General features: G+C 39.5%; 1 protein-coding gene across 4 annotated transcripts in view; it reads left to right on the top strand.

The window, feature by feature from the left end:
• Nucleotides 1-18405, top strand: part of rgl2 (ral guanine nucleotide dissociation stimulator-like 2) — a 31900-nt gene extending 13495 nt beyond the window's left edge. For 3 of the 4 annotated variants that reach the window (XM_005472839.4, XM_005472838.4, XM_005472840.4), the window contains 18 exons: nucleotides 676-723; nucleotides 1196-1279; nucleotides 1402-1568; nucleotides 3134-3190; nucleotides 4079-4275; nucleotides 4728-4837; nucleotides 5234-5449; nucleotides 6655-6758; nucleotides 8392-8476; nucleotides 11636-11695; nucleotides 12692-12778; nucleotides 12868-12900; nucleotides 13272-13393; nucleotides 13513-13599; nucleotides 14367-14460; nucleotides 14615-14839; nucleotides 15060-15174; nucleotides 16337-18405. In XM_005472839.4, coding sequence (XP_005472896.1) covers nucleotides 676-723; nucleotides 1196-1279; nucleotides 1402-1568; nucleotides 3134-3190; nucleotides 4079-4275; nucleotides 4728-4837; nucleotides 5234-5449; nucleotides 6655-6758; nucleotides 8392-8476; nucleotides 11636-11695; nucleotides 12692-12778; nucleotides 12868-12900; nucleotides 13272-13393; nucleotides 13513-13599; nucleotides 14367-14460; nucleotides 14615-14839; nucleotides 15060-15174; nucleotides 16337-16518 — 2073 coding nt within the window. In that variant the 3' untranslated portion in view covers nucleotides 16519-18405. Of the gene's footprint in view, nucleotides 1-675; nucleotides 724-1195; nucleotides 1280-1401; nucleotides 1569-3133; nucleotides 3191-4078; nucleotides 4276-4727; nucleotides 4838-5233; nucleotides 5450-6654; nucleotides 6759-8391; nucleotides 8477-11635; nucleotides 11696-12691; nucleotides 12779-12867; nucleotides 12901-13271; nucleotides 13394-13512; nucleotides 13600-14366; nucleotides 14461-14614; nucleotides 14840-14932; nucleotides 14968-15059; nucleotides 15175-16336 lie in introns of those variants that run through there. The other variant, XM_005472841.4, reaches the window with a different exon arrangement.
• Nucleotides 18406-18515: the final 110 nt, after the last annotated feature.

Below are 18515 nucleotides of genomic sequence, written 5' to 3'. Positions count from 1 at the left end.
GGTCATCTGCCTTTTATCTCTCCGGCTGTTTCAACAGTATTAAAATGTCTCTGAAGTGTCACCGCATGTCTCAGACTTCTTCTCCTCTCTCTCTAAAAATGCTGTGCTGTGAGTCATGCAGTGTCTGCAACATGACATGGCTGCAGGATCCTACTATTCAAGAACTGTTTGTGTCAATATGTAGTTAATAAGTATGCAACAATGCTGCCAAGTGTTTTTTTGTTTGCAAGTGCTGTCTTATTCTGTTATTTCTATTAGGAATGTTTCTCTCTTTCTGGCAGACACACTGTTGGTTTGCACGAAAAAAAGTAGCATAAGCTAAATTCTTGATTCAGTGTTTTATTGCTTTGCACAATTTGATATAGACACCTTTAGTGTATGGGGCACAACAGACTTTGGATTACACAGATGAGCTTTTTATTGTTGTGCATATGTCCCAGTCCAGGGAAAGATGTTTAGAAGCGGCACTGCGTGACTTTTCCCAACAGTTGCAAATTAGGATAAAATTAATTCTAACCTTTGCAGCCTGGTGAATTTTGCATTGCGCTCTATCATTTTAAGGAGAACAAATGAGATAGCATGTGTTTTACACTCAGTTTGGTCTTTTTTTGTTCTCTAATAAAATAGCTAAGCCATGTGATTTTGTTTTGACTCTTGTGCGTCTCTCTTTCTCAGGCGGAGCCCTCTCCAATGAAGACTACCTGGTACTGTCCTCTAGATTTGGTAAGGAGGACTGGGTTTCACATTGCATGGGGATTCACAGCCTGTGAGCTAGTACCAGTATAAAGTAGGGTGACTGTGTCAGGGACTTTCCCTGAGGTTAAACTGGATTGTTTCATGTCCCATCTGAGTTGCAAATTAGCCAAAGTGGGATACAAAAGAAATTCTTTGGTTGAATTGCATTTGCAGCTTGAAGAATTTGGACTGTTTCTTGCACTGGTTCAAACAAGTGTGATTTCTCACACTGTTGTTGCTGAATAAAGAAACACAATGAGCATAAACATAAGATAAACATAAAGATTTTATCTCCATTTTTTTTTGTCTGATCATGTACGTCTGTTCATTTCAGTTAATGGTTTAGCAACAATTTCTACCACTCATTATGAAATATATTTTAAAAACTTCAAAGTATGCATTAATCATAAGCAGCAATCTTCATATAAACAGTGTCTTTATGTCTGTCTTTGCTCTACAGCCCACTGTGGTGGAGGAGGAGGAGGATGGGGTGATCTACACAGTTACTGTGAAGCAGCACCATGGTGGACCCAACAGTCCAATGGTAAGTTTAATGTGACTGACTGGTTAAACTATTTGAGATGAGAGGTTTGTGGGGATTGCAGTAACATTGTTTCTTTCTTTTTTCCTCACTCTTGATCTCATTTCTTTCCCATCTTCTTCCAGTCCACAGTTTCCAAATCCCAGTGTGTGAAAGCAGGCACAGAAGAGAAGCTGGTGCTCCACCTCCTCCACTCATTTTGTATGGGCGACTCCTCCTTCATCACCATCTTTCTCTCCACCTATCGATCCTTCACCACCACGGGGAGAGTGCTGGACATCCTCAGTGACAGGTAGACTTTTAGCTGTGATCATTAAAATGAAAAAGAATTTAAAAGTCAGTAGGGTCAAAGAAACCGTATAGCAGCTCCTGATGCACGTGAAGCACAGCGGCTCCAGCAGCTGTCGGTATTCTGGTTGGCTGGTTTTGAAGCAGCAGCATTTCAGACTGATCCTGGCCAGTGGGAGCTCACTTCCACTGAGTTTTAGAGCGACGGCATACTTGTTAAACTGTAGAAACAAATTAAATTCAACTTTTTTAACATTAGACAACATAGAGTCATAGTACACTTTGATTCTTATCACACTGAAAAATTGAGGAAATATGTTAAAACATTATGTTCTATTACATGTTTTTAATTGCATGTTGTATATTTTCATGGTGTAGATGTTTTTGTATACTTATTGTTAAGAACAACATATATGTATCTCTGCTGGAGGTTTCTTCTTTTAGCACGCATATATGAATCATCCTCTCCAAATAAAAGCATGACCGTATCCTAGTTTTAGAGAATTTTAAACCCTTACTAAACACAAACGGATTGGAGTTTAACTTTGACCTGCAGATTGTGTCAGATGAAAAGTCATGTGTTACCAAACTGATTACAGCCCCTCCAGAGATAAATATGGAGCTGTTATCCAGATCTGTTATCTGGTGGATATCCAGGTAACAGATATCTTCCTGTTGGTCTGATGCTAACTAACTGTTGACAACTTTTTAAAGCCAAATAAAAAGCTCAGTCATCATAGCTTTTCAGATTCTCCACATTGACTTTTCCCTTGCATAGAGCAGAAGCCAACACAAATATGATTGGTTGACAGGATATATGGATATGAACAAAAACAGAAACTAATCCATCCTGTAAAGGTTTTTACTGGAAAATGAAGGTTTTGACACCAATGACACTAAAAACAAAGCTAGGAAACTACCAGTCATTCAGATTCATCCTGTGGGTATTGGAAGGTCTTGTCATGGAAATCCATTGATTAGTTGTTAAGATTTTTCAAGATCAACACAGCCTGTGAGCCTCCTTGCCTATTAGCCACTGCTAAATAAGAACCTAAAGAATAAAGTTCAGTTCGGTGCTTATGATCCCAAACTATACACCTAGTTTTCTCAAGATACACAGGTGTTATTGTGGCTTTGCAATTTGTCTTCAAGTCGTTTTTAAACAGGGATTTCTAAAATACTTGTAAAGTTAAAGACGTTTCACATAGCAGGAAGCACCTGTGTGCTGATTTAAAATAGCTGCAGCTTAGTTCTTCTTCTTAGAAACATTACTCAGCAAAAAAAGAAAACTGCTTGTGGAATTTCCTTCCACCAAATAAAGGAAGTTTATATATGATACACCTCAAATTTTCCAAAGACGCAACAGGAAAGAGAGTGAGAGAATCAGCAGGAATGTAAACACCAAAGCCTTTGCGAAAAAATATCTTTGGAAAAATAAGTCATATATTAAACCACCAGAAAATTGAAGTGCTATTTATGATACAGCAGATGCACCTATCTGAAGCTGAATGATACTTTCAAGCTGGTTTTCTTTTTCTGCTTTATGAGTTTTTCTTTTTTTGTTCTCAGGCTGGAGAACCCACCCGGGGACAGCGAGAGAAGTCAGATAAGACAATCTTTTAACAAGTGAGTTTTTGAATAGCTAACCAAAATCTTTTCGAGTGCTTGAGTTACTTTAGAATCTGCATGCCATAACAACAACTGCTGCAAACAGTTTTGCTTCTTTCTTTCATTCTGTTTTTTTAAGGGGAATATTATTTTTACCAGGCAGGGTTTTTTCAAAACCTGAAACAGAAACTTTCATGTTACACATCATTTCAACAGCTGCTGCTATTAAAATCAGCGTGAACACAAAACGAAGTGTAGTTAAAAGCTATTTCTGGGGTTTAAATCTCTTTCTGCAGAGAGTAAGTAAAGGAAAACAAGCTGTAAAATCTGAGAAGTGTTGCTAAATGTCCATTTTACAAGGAGGCACTAATGAACTGAAGTCCAAAAGTGTTTTGAATTTTCCAAAAAGCTTGTATAAGGTTGCTCCAGTCAAGCTTGTTCATTGAAGACTGTCTCATAAGTGCCTGCTTGGTGAATTGCAGCCAGTTTCATGATAACTGGGGCGTCTTTCTTTGCAGAGGTACTCGGTGCCACTGGCAGACTTACTTTTGTACCACTTCTTGTAAGCAGACTTGTCCTTCAAACTAAAATCTTGACCCTTTGGGTCCACTAGGCTCATGCCTAATCTGCTATTCTTGTCTAAACGCCTGAAGAGTGTTGAAAAATGTCAATATATCCAATCGATTCCAATCTCGATGGGTTGTTTATCTCATTCCGTCATCCAGCACAGGCAGACAGGTCACATATCACATGCAATCTTAGCAAACACTATAATAAATCTGAGGATTAGTCTTTTCAGTTGCAAGGCAGAAAATGTGTTATTTCTTTTATATTCTTGCACCAGCCTCTCGAGTCGTTCCCCTTTCTTTTCTTTAATTCCTTATCTCCGTGTCTCTATCCCTACAGAGCAGTGTGTACAGTGTTCAGCACGTGGCTGTCAGAGTATCCTGAAGACTTTAAGAGTTTGGGGGACCCCTCTCGCTTGCTACGCTTGGCTCCCCTCCTCCCTCATGACTCCTCATCTGCTGCTGATCTCCGCGCTCGCTTCCTCAGGATAGCCGAGGAGCTCAGCGAGAAAGCCCTGCTCCCAGATACCCATAAAGGTCTGTATTTTAACTGGGATTTAAATGACAGTGTTATGGCCTTGTTCAGTGAGGTCATCAAGAATATATATTTCTTCTCACTTTAAATCAAATGGAGACTGCAAGAGAGGAAATATATACAATCTGGATTTGTTGTGACTATTTTCACCTAAAATTATTTTCTCTGAAAATAACATAATTTTTCTCAGATATCCTGGAAATTCTGAATTATAAAAAACTAAATGTTTTAGTTTTGTCCATCTGGTTTTTCAGTGAAAAATCTCAACAACTATTAAATGAGAAGCAATGCTGACATACCTATTCCAAAGCTAAGATTCAGAAAGTAATTAAAACAAACAGTAACAATTACACCTTTCAGTTTTGTGCTAATTTCAGCTGCTTATTTCTCCCATAGTTACCACTGCTCTGAACAATCTGATGCACATTTACTTGATCAGTGTCACTATTTGCAGATCAAACCAGTTTCACCAGCCCTCTTCCTGATGCCTCCAAGTTTGAACCTACCAGCATCCTTGGATTCTCTGGAGCGCTGATTGCCGAGCAGCTCACCATGATAGAGACTGTGAGTTTACCCTGAAGACAGAACACTTTCTAAGTAAAGACCAGGGGGGACAAAATGTAAAACACTGCACTCCTCAAGTCCCTGGAGACTTATGTGATCGTTTCAAACATTTACTAATCATGTGTGCTTTCAGTTTGAGTTCAATCTGCTTTTTATTGTCTTAATCCTGTTTTTTGTATTGATACTTTTTCACTTTGTTACTGTTGTCGAAACAGCAATTTGATTAAAATACGCAGAAGTAAGAGAAAGAGAAGTGTCCCACTCTCAGAATCTCAAATGTTTTCATAAAGAAATTTAAAATGGGGGATCTCTGGGTTCAGTTTATGTTGTTTAATCAATGATTTGTAAGCAGTTTTTACAGACCTTAGTTATAGTTGTAATTCTCACCTCTTTCAGGAGCTTTTTGTCCGTCTGGTCCCATACCACTGCCTCGGATCGTTGTGGTCTCAGAGGGACAAGAAGGGGAGGGAAGGAGTTTGTTGGTCAGTCCGTGCCACTGTGCGTCAGTTCAACAAGTTGGCCAATGCTGTTTTAGCATCCTGTCTCTGGCCGACGAAACTGCGGAGCCAGCAGAGAGCCCGACTGCTGGAGAAATGGATCAGCGTGGCAGAGGTCAGTAGAATGAAGTCACAATATATAAAATTCAATGCAACAAACACATATTTTGTATCAATCTCAATAAGTCTCAATAAGAAATTGAGGTTTCTGTGAAATTAAATTATTAACTGTATTCCACTTGGAGTTTCAAGGCATCCAAAAACCTCAAGGCTGCTTTAAATCCCCCAGTAATCCTCTAACTGTAATCGTATGCTCAGCTCTGACTCTGCACAAATCATGGCAAAGTCACAGTTGCTAGGATTCTGGTTATACTTTTATATTAATCCATAGCTGTGAGCACCCCACATTATGTCACAGTCTTCTCTCCAGCAACGAGGAACAAATAACAAAAAATACTGGTGCATTTTTTTTTGAAAATGCAATGCAGAGTTAATATTGTTTTTCTGGGTAAATTCCCCTCACAGAGGAATGAATTAGAAAATAACCCCAGAAAATTGAACCCATCAAATAAACATAGAATCAAATACTAATCAAAATGGAGAGTCACAAGGACTAAGCTGTTTTTCACTGATATGAACAGGATATTTGAGAAACGGTGGAAAATCATTACACACCCAAAGAAATGTTCTTTTCCATTTTCCATATTCCAGCAACTCCAAACAAAAATATATGTTTACCTCAAGATCAAATGAGATATTTTTCAAAACCAGCATTTTTTTAGACTGCATAAAGTGTTAAGTGCTCCTGGTGTATGTTTCTGTACACGAGGAGCAAATAGGGTAGGAAATGAGCTCTTCCAGTAACACCAGCGCTGAGTCAAACAATGTGATGTACGACCTCCGGGCAATGGGAAACGTTTGCATCTGCTTACTGTGAAAGAGAAAATGTGGATTAAGTGAAATCTGTAGCAGTGTTAGAGTTACCGTGCAGATCACTCAGCTTCTTTAAAATATTAAATTGCCTGCAGCAATGACAAGCTCTGCTCAAACACACACAAGCACAAAACATATCGTGTCCCTGTCTGCTATGGCCTCGTGCTTTAATTCTCCCTTTTTTCCTCTGGTTTGCTGGAAACCTGGCGTTCCGGTCTCACCCCACGTTTGTTACCAGACAAACCTCTTTAGCAGCATCCATTATTCAGCACATCAAGGTGACAGCGTAACTCAATACTCGGCAGACCCACACCCACAGGTGCTCTCAGTTACTCTATACCATGAGATGCAAATGGTGGTATTTGTCTTTGTGTGTCCTTTCAACAGGCGTGTCGAGCCAGGAAGAACTTCTCCTCGCTGTACGCGATTGTGTCTGCCCTTAAGAGTAACCCCATCCACCGACTGAGGAAGACGTGGCAGGACACCGACAGGTCTGAGGCTGCAGTACTCTCTGTTTTAGTGGAGAGGCTTTATGATCAAATATATAGAAAACAATCTAAGAGAGGAAAAGTGCAGATCATAGCTTCAAACAAGGGCATTTAAAAGGCATGGTGATCATTCTAAACAGGTTCAGGTGAAGTATTGGAGCAGCAGCATGAACAGCTGGTCTCAAATATTAGTTTATGGGGGGCTGTAGTCTAAGTAGAGATCCTTCCTCTTCTTCCATCTCCTCTGGGTGGACACAGAGGCATTCCCAAGAACCTGAGGTCTCCTCCCAGCTGAACTTACTCAAAACACCAGGAGGCATCCAGCAGGCATGCCCATCAGATGCTGAACCACCTCTCCTTAAATGCATTTATAAATATCAGAATATACTGTACTGTACTCTACTGTACTGCACTGTACTTTCTGATGTACAGTGCAGTAGACAATACTGAATTACTATGGGTAAACAAGGCTCTTTATGGTAATCGAGGAATGGCACCAGTGTTGTCTCAGGTGTCAGGCTGCAGCTTCTTGAACCTGAGAGAAACAAAGGTGTTTCACATTCTCGATATTTAGACATGCCCCTCTTGAAAATCGGTTTGGCTTTGGATAGGAATAATGCCTAGCAGGAGGAGACAAAGACTCCCACATGCTCACAGGGACCAGGTGGGTTAAACTGTTGATTGTCTGAGTCAGCTGAGTCAGACGTGCGGGTACTGCTGAGAAACGTTCAGGCCTGCAGTGCAGGTGGGAAACTGGCTTAGGAGTTGGAATGAAACGGACAGCTGATGTGTTACTTTGCTCAATACTTAACGCTCTTTGCTTTAGAGCATTTTTTGTAAGAATTCTTATTCACTGAAAAAACAGGCAAAGACTACAAAATATATGATTTTATATAATATATTTGCATACTACAAAAACAACTATATTTAGAGAAGTCTAAGGAGCTTGGAAAGGAAAGCGTCTGGACTTCTTTAAGTTGCTTGAAGACATTTCACCTCTCACCTGAGAAGCTTCTTCAGTTCTAAGGTCAAATGGTGGAGAGTCCCTGATTTAAGCCCTATGGGAGTGTCCCCCCCAAAAGCGACAATGGGCAATGGATATCTGGATACATATATATATATATATATGTAGTAAGAGAAACACAGTGTTTTTACAAGCTATATTAGTGAAATATAATAACATATAATGATAATAATTGTACTAAAGACCAATTCAGCTAGTGTGATCAGCCTTGTAACAAGCAGAAATGTTTATTTCTGCTTTTTTTATTTATAATTTTAAAAAGTTTTATTAAACTAAAACTTCATATTGCACAAACTGCACTATCACTGTTTTAATATTATTTTATAGCATCAGTTGTTCTTAGTTTTCTGAGATGTAACTGACTGCTGTTCAAACTAGATGATAACTCCATTTCTGAGTTACCTCAGGTGTCTCTTTCTGTGATATTGTCTTAAAAAAACCCTTTCATATCATCTCATGTGGGATATCATGCAATACAATAACAGTAAATCTGTGCCTGGCTAATGTCATTCAAGCTCAAGCTTGCACAAATTATCTTCATTATATTTTAGTAGACTGAATAATATAAGACTACAAATCAGTCTTTATCTTACTGATCTGGTTACTTTACAGAGAGGCGTTGAGGAAATATGAGGAACTGTCAGAAATCTTCTCAGACAAGGACAACTATTCACAGACCAGAGAACTCCTGAAGGAGGTAAGTGGCAGGGATAAAGGGTGTAATGATAGTGGACTGTATGTCTTCAAAGTTGGCTGAGGTAAAAAAAAAAAGGGATCAAATGCCGAATGATGACATCAGTTACATTATACTGTGCGAAGAAAGCAGGTTCAGTGAGAAATTTGATATTTTATTTATGGCACGCTGAGGCTGCTTTCTACTTGGGTCACGACACATCACGAAACCAGCAAGTTAAAAGTGAAATCATCAAACACGGATGGCATGTGTTCTTGTCATTTGACTGTACGTGTTGATTAATGATGAAACTAGCTGGAAGCAGCATCTTATGCTGGAAAGCTGCCGCTTTGAGCTCTCAGTGACGGGGCTGTTGTGTTGGAGCGGTCTTGGTTTAGAGTCAGATTTCAGCTCGTTTCAGGGCTATTTTTACTCAGACCTGTGCTGCTCTTGGCTACCGTTAGAGGCTTTTATGTCTTATCTTTGTACTGTCTTGCTAAAAAAAAACAACTTCCAAGGACTCTTTTCCCTATTCCTTTATCACTCCAAAAACATTGATTTTGAAAGTATGCTGTAGGTGCACGAAGTCATGATGCATTAGGCTTACATAACAGAGCCTGTTTGGAGACTCGATATCATCACATTTTTTAAATCTGCTATATTACGTATAAGCTAATTCATTTGGGTAGTACTCTCCCAGTATCTAATGTTCCTTTTTTTCTAACATAAGAATGAAACAGGATGTTTCTGATAATCCATTAAAAGCTTTAAAAGGCACCATCAGCGCAAACACAGCAGGGAGGTGTAGCTCAGTGACTCTAGTTGAGAGACCTAGCAGACACAGCCTGGCTGCAGGATGTATCTGGGCACTTTAACGGGCGTTGGGTCACGTGTCAAAGTGTCCAAGCTTCCAACGCCATCCAAGGACCATGTACGCTCACACGGTAGTTTCTTGTTATATTGAGATATGATAAATGATGATTTCTTTTTGCAAAGAGAGGAGTTGCCCTCTGTTGGCCATTAAAAATAATGCAGGTTCTCCGTTGGCTTTGCTTTCAGTCCATCCTTCATATACAGTCTTTGCTAAACACAGCATGTACTGACTGCACCGATGTCTGTTAATGCTCAAACAGCAGCTCTGTAAAACCATGTGGTCACTTTGCTATTTCACATGCTGGTGGTATGAGACATTTATTAATGTGCCTGTCATCTGTCATCACATTTATTAAATTCATATTTGCACAGACTAAGCCAGAGCCTAACCATCCACTGAGAAAAATGACTGCTATACAGGCCAGAAAACAGTGTAATCTTCATTAGTACAAGTGCCCTTATTCTGTCAGCGTTTTCACTGTGAAACACCCATTTGAAGATGCATTATATTTAGTTTGCACCGTGTCAGCGAGTTTGGGAAATTGGCAGAATTAGCTATGTTTTGATTTGCTATAATGGTGCATCGCGAGCATCAGTGGCTTTGCATTAGCTCTGATTTTACCCATGATACCCCCAAAGGAATTCATCCAAACATTTTCTTTCATTTCTAAAGCTTCACTCTGAGCTTTGATGTCAGAAAAACACCACTGCCTTCTGTTGCCCTTTGATTTTTTTTCCTCCCTCACAGTAACTTGCTCCTCTTCATCTCACTGCTTGTCTAAAAATGACTACAACCAGCAGGCAGGGTGTAAGATGAATGATTCAGTCTAATAAAAGACTAAACTGAATGTTAGGAGAAATAAATTATTCACAAAACTGTCACAGAAACATTTGACAGTGTAATGCCGCTTTATTATGATGTTTATGACAAGCTTTGACTGTTTCTCTTCCCTGATGCTAAGTTTTCACGACCGATTTCTTGACTGAACGCTGTTAACTTTCTTATTAATGTCATGAAAAGGATTTTAATGTGTGCTTAGGTTACCTGAAAATTAATCATGACTGAATTAGGTTTTACAGTATCTAATTTCGTGGTAAATAAAAGTCTTTACTTGCAAGCATTGCAAGCATTGCAAGTAAAGATAAAATGTGAGACATTTTCACAGATAAACATTGGATAAACCTATAAATGTTGGTGGAAATGGAAAAAGTACATTACAAAACATTTTACAATGGTAGAGGAATTATTCCAGAAAAAAACTAGAAATTCCAAAATTAAACCTGCATTCTTTAATTAAGACCAACTGCATTCATTTTAAAAGGTTGGATGACTTTGTCTCACTGTAGAGGCTGGCAGTGAAAAAGAAATACCACGAGCTAACATTACCTGACACTAAAACCTGATCAGTTCATCAACATTAGTATGTTTTTTTTCTTCCAACAAGGCCCAGGCCACAGCATCACCCCTTGAAACTCCAGATGCGTCTGATTGTGTGGTGATTCATGAATTTCTTTATTGCATCAGATTGGAAATTATAATGTAATTAGGTTGGCTAACACAGGCATATATTACACAGCAGCCAGAAGCATTTGTGATGGAATGGGGTTCATTAGAATTCCTTTGCAAAAATGGGACATTTATTAAATTAATATCAGATAAAATCTGTTTTGTTATGTTTTTTTGTAAATTTACCTGTTTTTAATTTAAAGAACTTCCCATTAGATTTGGTGTACCGTCTCAGAGTAATAACTTTCTTCCAAAGTCCATAATTTTTTATACAATTAATATCTAATAATGTTAATAATATACAATTTGTTGTACATTATAAACCAAGTGAGATAACATCTATTTTAACAATGTATGGCATGTCTAAGGCCTGACCTCAGGGAGTTTTATCATATTCAAGTTCGCTGTTTTGCATTTTCAGCATTTTGTCAGCAAAAAGGTCTCTGACAAACTCACAAATACAAATTATGTCAGCTCTCAAAATCAAGAGTTTTTATCTTGCGTTCAGTTTTAAGCATACAAGTGCAAATATATGTTAGTATATACAAAAAAGTACAAAAAAGTGCTAATTTGGTGTCCCTCTAATGGCAGACACCAGTGTCCTCTGCTGGCATTTGCACCTGGTTCTCATAGCCTTGGGTGTAGCATGTACTTTTATTGTTGACCAAATTCAATACAGTACAGTTTGCTCAGTTGTCACTGTAAGCATTATTGTTGTTCTGAAAGTAGACTAGGAGAATTGATGACAGTCTACTAATCCAGGTTGAAACTCGGGATTTCCCTCATTTTTTTTTCTCTTGCAGGAGGGCACGTCAAAGTTTGCCAACCTGGACAACAAGCTCAACAACAGATACCTTAACAAGGTAACTGGAAATACTGTCAAAACTTGTTGTGGAGATTAAAAATCTGACAGTGGAAGAATACTTGGTTAAAAACAGGTTGGGTTGTTTATGTGATAATGAACTCCCTCAACAACCTTTAAAAAGAGATTGTTGTTGGGGGAAAGGTCACCACTCAGCTTGTACTACTACTCTACTTAAATGCCTCAGGTGTGCTGCTTTTAGCTTTTGTCCACAGTTTGACTTAAATAACCCTCAGTGGAGTGTCAAATAAATTTGGGATTACATCATCAAGACTTTCCACATAGCTGCAGTAGCAGAGGAGTTCTTTAAAATGACCTTATGGTCTTCTGCAGAGGCAAAACCTCAGATCTGCATGCACATAAAAGACAACAATTTTCACTAACTTTACAGCACACATCTGGGGTACATACCAAACATTTTAGCCTGAGGGGTTGTACACCCCCACCGTCCTTTATGGTAGACCTTGGAAAAATGTGAAATGATGTAAGACCCTGCAACCGTGTCATGAGTATTATAAAAGTTACGGGACAGAGACACCGTTTTAGATGGAGTTCGAGGGCTTACAGAGGAATCGGCATGACACGAGCCCTGTCTTATTGCATGCACAGCGTATGTACTGCAGAGCGTGGTTTGAGCATGTCACTAATGTGTGAGTAGGCAACGTTTTTTGGGGGGAGTTAATAGCACTTTCCTGATAGCTTAACATATTGGTTAACACGAGTTAAACTCTGCATTCAGACACTAACACTGTTGAGCGGGGGGGTGTTTCAGTGGTTTAATAGAGGGTTGTGAGGGCGATCGACCAGCATGCAGCAGCAAAGTGGAGCAGCGAGCTGTTGTCTTTGTGTATGTGTCTGATGAGCTAACTCCCAAGCCACCGTTTGAAAAATAGCTGCAGGCGGCAGCTCTGAAATCCCTCGCTGTGTGGGCTCTTTACATTGTGAGTAGAAACCTCTAAGGAAACTGATGAAACACTTTCTTTTATTTCTCACACAGTCCAACGCGCAGGGCACCGTGCCCTACCTGGGTATCTTCCTCACAGACCTCACCATGCTGGACACGGCAGTCAAAGACAGGCTGGATGTAAGTTGATTTCATCTCTGTCACATCCCCTGGACTTTTTATTTTACAATTAATGAGGTGACATAACAGATTCTGTCTCTCCTTTGCAGAATGGCTACATCAACTTTGACAAAAGGAGAAGAGTAAGTGTTGCAATACGCATCAGTTTGAGAGATAAAAGGTTCAAAGTTGAATACGTGATCTGTTTTAATGCTTATGATAAGAGACATTCTACATTTGGTTGCGTTAAGCTGATGCCCTCATACGAAGCAGTTTTGAACAGAGTAAGCTCCATTTTTTGCAGCATTAACATAAGCTGCTAGTGCAAGTAAGAAAAGAGTGTGTAAGAGGGAGCAGTAACATAATATCTGAGGGAGGAAATGATTAAGTATAGGGTGCCGAGAGGTGCTTCTGATACAGATGAAAAAAACTGGCACAGTAATAAGAGAACAGTTAACAGGGGTGGGGTTTTTTTGTTGTGAAACTTTGTGGTGATATGGCTCTTTGTTAACAGGAATTTGAGGTTTTAGCTCAAATCCGGCTCCTGCAATCTTCCTGCAAAAATTGTGTTTTCACTCCTGATGAGGCCTTCATTCAGTGGTATAACAGCGTGCCTACTCTGAGGGAAGAGGAAAGGTGTGTATCCATTTGGTTACAGTCGAGGCAACCAAAAACTGCCTTGAATTATTTTAAAGACAGCTGCTATAGCACGTGTTGATGGATGAAGAATGATAAAGTTGTCTTTAAATTTTCAGTTACAGGCTGTCCAATGAAATCGAAGCGCCTGGCGAGCCGAGCCCTCGCGGTCATGCCCCAGCTGTCGTTATCACACAGTGTCCAGAGTAAGCTAAGCAGAGTTCACTGACTCATTCATAAACATACACATAACACTAAATATAAGTATATATATGCAATATCACGTATACAGTTTAGGATATAGGATTTTAATTGGAAGCGGATTTTGGCTTCTCAACTCGTCAGTTGGTGACCACTGCAGTAAAGAAGCTTTAAAAAAAACATTTTTCACTAGCTGTGAAACTTTATATTAAACAGAAAACATGGGCAACAAACCAGAGGCCCGGATTGGTTACAGATATTTTTTAGGTTTCATGATACTTTTTGTAATTATCCACTTTTACCACTGGAGGGCAGGACTTTAGCCATTAAAAAAAGTGCTCATGTTAAATTTTTGATATTTCTTTTTAGTCCTGCCTTCATTTCCTCAAGAAGATTTATGTTTTATCAGACCATCATTCTAAATAATAATTTAATGGCTAACCTGGTTAAATGAATGTTGCATGAACTCACTCCACCATCTTGTGGTATAAGCTGGTACTAAATAAAAGTAAAGACCTATTTCAACTTAAGCTAATATCTCTTTGGACCTAAGGTCACAGTGGTTGTTTCTTCATAGGTTTAAGTTTTTTAATAATTTTTATAGAAACAAATTTGAGCCTTTAAGCCTGTGCTGCTTAAAATTTAGATTTTAACTTTTTAACTAAAGTTTAACTTTAGTGTAAAAACTTTATTGCAAATTTGTAACAAATAAACCAGTTTTCACTGACAGGTTTCTCAAATTGTTGTGTTGTGTGTTTTCATGCATTTCCAGTCTAAGCACCTCCAGAACCAGCCTGGCTGGTGACAGCGACAGCTTCTTTGACTTTCACTCACCTGTCAATAACCTGCTGTCAAAGCTCACAAAGGTAAGTCACTCAACAACAGTCATCAGTCAGGTTTCTGTTTATATTATGTCATTTCACAGTAGGCAGGCTGGGCTGTTTTGCATGTTTAAATATACAGATTAGTGTCTGATTGCACTCAGTCATTATCATTTTCATGATTACTGTTCTACTGCAGCATATGAGATCTCCGTCTGTGTCCTGTCTGGATGTTGACACGTCCCCTCCTACCAATGAATCCACCCCTGCCACGCTGACTCCAACCACTCCTACAAAATCCCACCGTCGATCAGCCTCCTGTGGCAACAATCCCCCCGGTAACGTCCAAGGGTCAGGGGCAGACATGCGGATCATCAGGATACGGATGGACCTGGAGGATGGAAACCTGTATCGGAGTATACTGGTACGAATCCAAACCATTTGTCTCTAATTAAAATCAGCAGAATCAGCACAGAAGCCTTTGTCATTAATTATCACTGACAATCTGCACTTACAGCTTCTCCTCCTATCTGCAAGGACCCCATAATCATAGTAATCAGAGTCAGATCCTCAGGATACAACGGACCCAGGTTAGTGCAAATCAGGCTGTCCTGTTTTCACTGTTTTCTCCTTTGTCGCCTCAGGTTACGAGCAATGACAAGACCCCCACTGTGATCAGCTCTGCCTTAGAAAAGCACAATCAAGACCCCAAACAGGCATCCAGATATGAGCTGATACAACTTCTGCCTGAAGGAAAAGGTAAAAAAACAAAAACCAATCAAGTCGACAGACACAATGTTTAAAAAAGTCATCTAGTGGAATTACTAATATGACCAGTTTATGAAAGTGGTTTCTCTTTTCAGAGGAGACAAAGACTTCATTTTGAATTTTTTTTCTCTTGACTAACCCATCAGTGCCACAGCTAAAATTCGTTTTTATTTTTTTTATTTTAGTCTAGTTTGACACATGTACAAAATCTTTACCTTTATCGGGAGGTTATTAACTTTTGAGGGAGTTTCATCTGATATTTGTAACGTTGGGCATTTTTATTATGCAGATGTTTTAAAAGCAAGTGCTTTTTACACATATTAGGACAGACTGTATGAGAAATATGTGCAATCAAACCTGAATGTTTGAACTGCCAATGCAAAGCTGAGCTTCCTCCTTTGTCCATTAACTAGGACAGTTACAATCAGCTGCTTTGATGATCTCAGAACAGCTAGACAGACATCAAAATCTATATTTTAATCTTTAATCTATATTACACATGTGTAATACTTTCTGTACAGCCTGGAACCTCAATTAAATTTGGCTCCTTGAGGATCATTTTCTTACTGGGCCACATTCAGCATTGCTGCTTTTTTGAGATTCCCCCCCTTCTCTCCCTTTTCACTTGTGCCTCTGCAATGACCACGAGATGTCCTTCAGTCTGTCAAAACGGCAACCGTTTAATTTCAATTTCATTTCTGGACAGAGGACAAAGGAAGTCTGCTGAATATTCTCCCTCAGACGGCTGGTGATATCATAACAGTCAGCCTGGGCAGTCCTGCAAAATTTATAGCCACAGGCATGCAAATGTAAAAATAAAAAGCAACACCCCACAAGCATGATTCTGATCGTGCTTGTGATGCTTCACTGCAAACTCCTGTGTGGTCTCTGGACTGTTGCCCGAGACAGGATGTACTTCATGATTGCACTTTTTGTGTTATTAGAATAGCAAATTTTGCAGTTGATTGATCTCAGCTGCGGTAAAATCTCTCTTGAGCTGTTTGCAGTTAAAAAAAGACTGAAAACCAAGAGAAAATACAATTTACTACAAGTTCTACAAGTCAAACCCATGAAACACTGCAAATGAATCTCATTAGAGCGCAGCAGCCTTGCACATGTGATGTATTTATTCCTTTCTCTTCTCTTAAAACAGAACTGGTCATCCCCGCTACAGGAAATGTCTTTTACGCCATGACGTCATCTAGTGTTGATTTCCTGCTAAGAAGGAAAGGCGGGAACTCCCCGTTTGGCTCGCATCCGATCAGCACAGAGACGAGCGCCACTTTTCCTCGAATCAAGGCCAAGGGGAGGAGACTGGTCAGGAATCTTTTTTGACATCAGATTTTTGTCTGCGAGGTGGAGTTCTCTGATGGTCTCCCAATGTGAATGCAGAGTGAGCTCTCACGGACAGTAAATGTGGCCTTCTCTGTCCAACACAAAACCTACACATGCCTTTCTCCTGTGCTCCTGCCAAGCTCACCAAAACACCAAGAAGAAGTGTGCTTGTGTTTCAGTCAGCATCTCCTTACAGGAAGGTGTGGCAGATATTTCAGAACTCCAGCTGCTGTGTTCAACAGAGCTATTTGCACTTTTCCAAGCACGCTAATTTACAGGACGTGGACGAGCAGTGAAAGCCTTTAAGTGTACCTTTGGTACTGGTTCTCAAGTCCCTGTCAGGTAGCACTTGATGCTTTTTATCATTACAACTCACAGAAAGAAAGAGTTGTTTTAATTGCTACAAAACACCAAGAAATCCCTTGTTGTCTTGTGCCTCATCTGTGACTGACATTTCCGAATGTAAAAAAGAGTTAATTGGTTGGAATGCGCTTCTGTGATTACCCAAGATGCTGTTGAAGGACTTGAAGTGTGTTTTTTGGGGGAAATGAGATTTAATGAGATCGGAATCGGAATCAAGACAGTGCAAGTGCATCATTGTAGCAAAACACTGGAGCTTTTCAAATGAGACATATATGATTTGTATATATTTATATATTTTGTATGTCTGTGTGATCTCAGCATTGTGTGACAGGTCCTCGTGTGACAAGTAACTGTTTCAACAAGGAAAAATCCTTAAAATAACTGCAAGAAACAGGCTGACATGTCCACAGACAAGGACAGCTATTTCAGCTTTTACTCATTTCTCCATAAACTTAAAGCAGCAATAATCAGGATTTTAGAATAACACTGAAACTCTGTTGTAAACTGTTGTAATGAACTGCAGTCAGTTTATTATCAGTTCTGAAGCTCTGCTCAGTTTTTAAGGCTCTTTTAGCTCATTGTTTTGGTTTTACACTCAGAAATACCACCTAGTCGCAGCTGTCACCAACAGATATTACAAAAGCAGCTCTGATTGGTCATCTTTTCTACCTGACTCGAATACTAATGCAATTGTGAACCAACAGGTGAAGTCAGAGAGCCACATAATTTTCTCAGGAGCTGCTGGAGACCAAAGTAAACCTCAAGGAAGGCTGATAAGGACTAATTTAACCAAGTGGACAAAATGTATTTGCAAAGAAATTTTTTTACAGTGTCATCCTCCCTCAGCTGCACGTGAATGTACGCGGCTGTGTTGCTACGTTACAGGGTGATCAAACATCACTCAGCCTCTTAAACCTCGTGGATGAAAACTGATTATTGCAGCTTTGAACTTTAAGCACTTTTAAAACATACAGCTTTGCTTCAATTTGTTACTAGAAAGGAACATAAGAGAAAAACACTGCCATTGTTAAGTTTAAGGTTTTTCAGGTCTGATATTTTCAACAGAGCATAAGCTAAACTTCATTTATGCAGATTTTCCAGTAGCTCAGCAGGAGTCCATCTTCACTGCAGTTTACACAGACAGCAAAGCCTCAGTTCCAGTGTCGTGGCTTCAGTGAACATCTTAACTTCAGTGTATGTCTCTTTGAAACAAATCTTGTGACCTCTGGTCATCCTGGGTCAGTGCTGGTGAGGCTCCTTTTACCGGCCGAGGCACGAACACTGAGGGGCCAGGGAGAGGATTGTGGGTATTAATAAGACGTGCAAGCATGATCCCATGCTACAGATTGTTTTAGTGCCTTTCTCTGCAGGGTGCTCACTTTCTCATGTTTGCATTAGAATGTATACAGTCCACGTGGAGGAACTGCAGACAACTCCAGTGCTGTGTAGTTCCACATCAAAGCTATTTATGCACTACATACAGTATGTCCTATTTTTGTGGTAATAAATTTACTTTTATATGAATTTTAATTGTTTTTGACTGATGTTCAGTACCGAGATATTTTTCATGCTGCTGAGTATCCCATAAAAAACAATTAAAGTTGTTGCTACTTGTCAAAAACATGGCATTTCTG

This window comes from Oreochromis niloticus, linkage group LG11 (genome assembly GCF_001858045.2).
Source record: "Oreochromis niloticus isolate F11D_XX linkage group LG11, O_niloticus_UMD_NMBU, whole genome shotgun sequence".
Classification (NCBI taxonomy): Eukaryota; Metazoa; Chordata; class Actinopteri; order Cichliformes; family Cichlidae; genus Oreochromis; species Oreochromis niloticus.
Note: the sequence above shows the minus strand (reverse complement) of the source record. Positions and strands in the feature narration are given on the sequence as shown.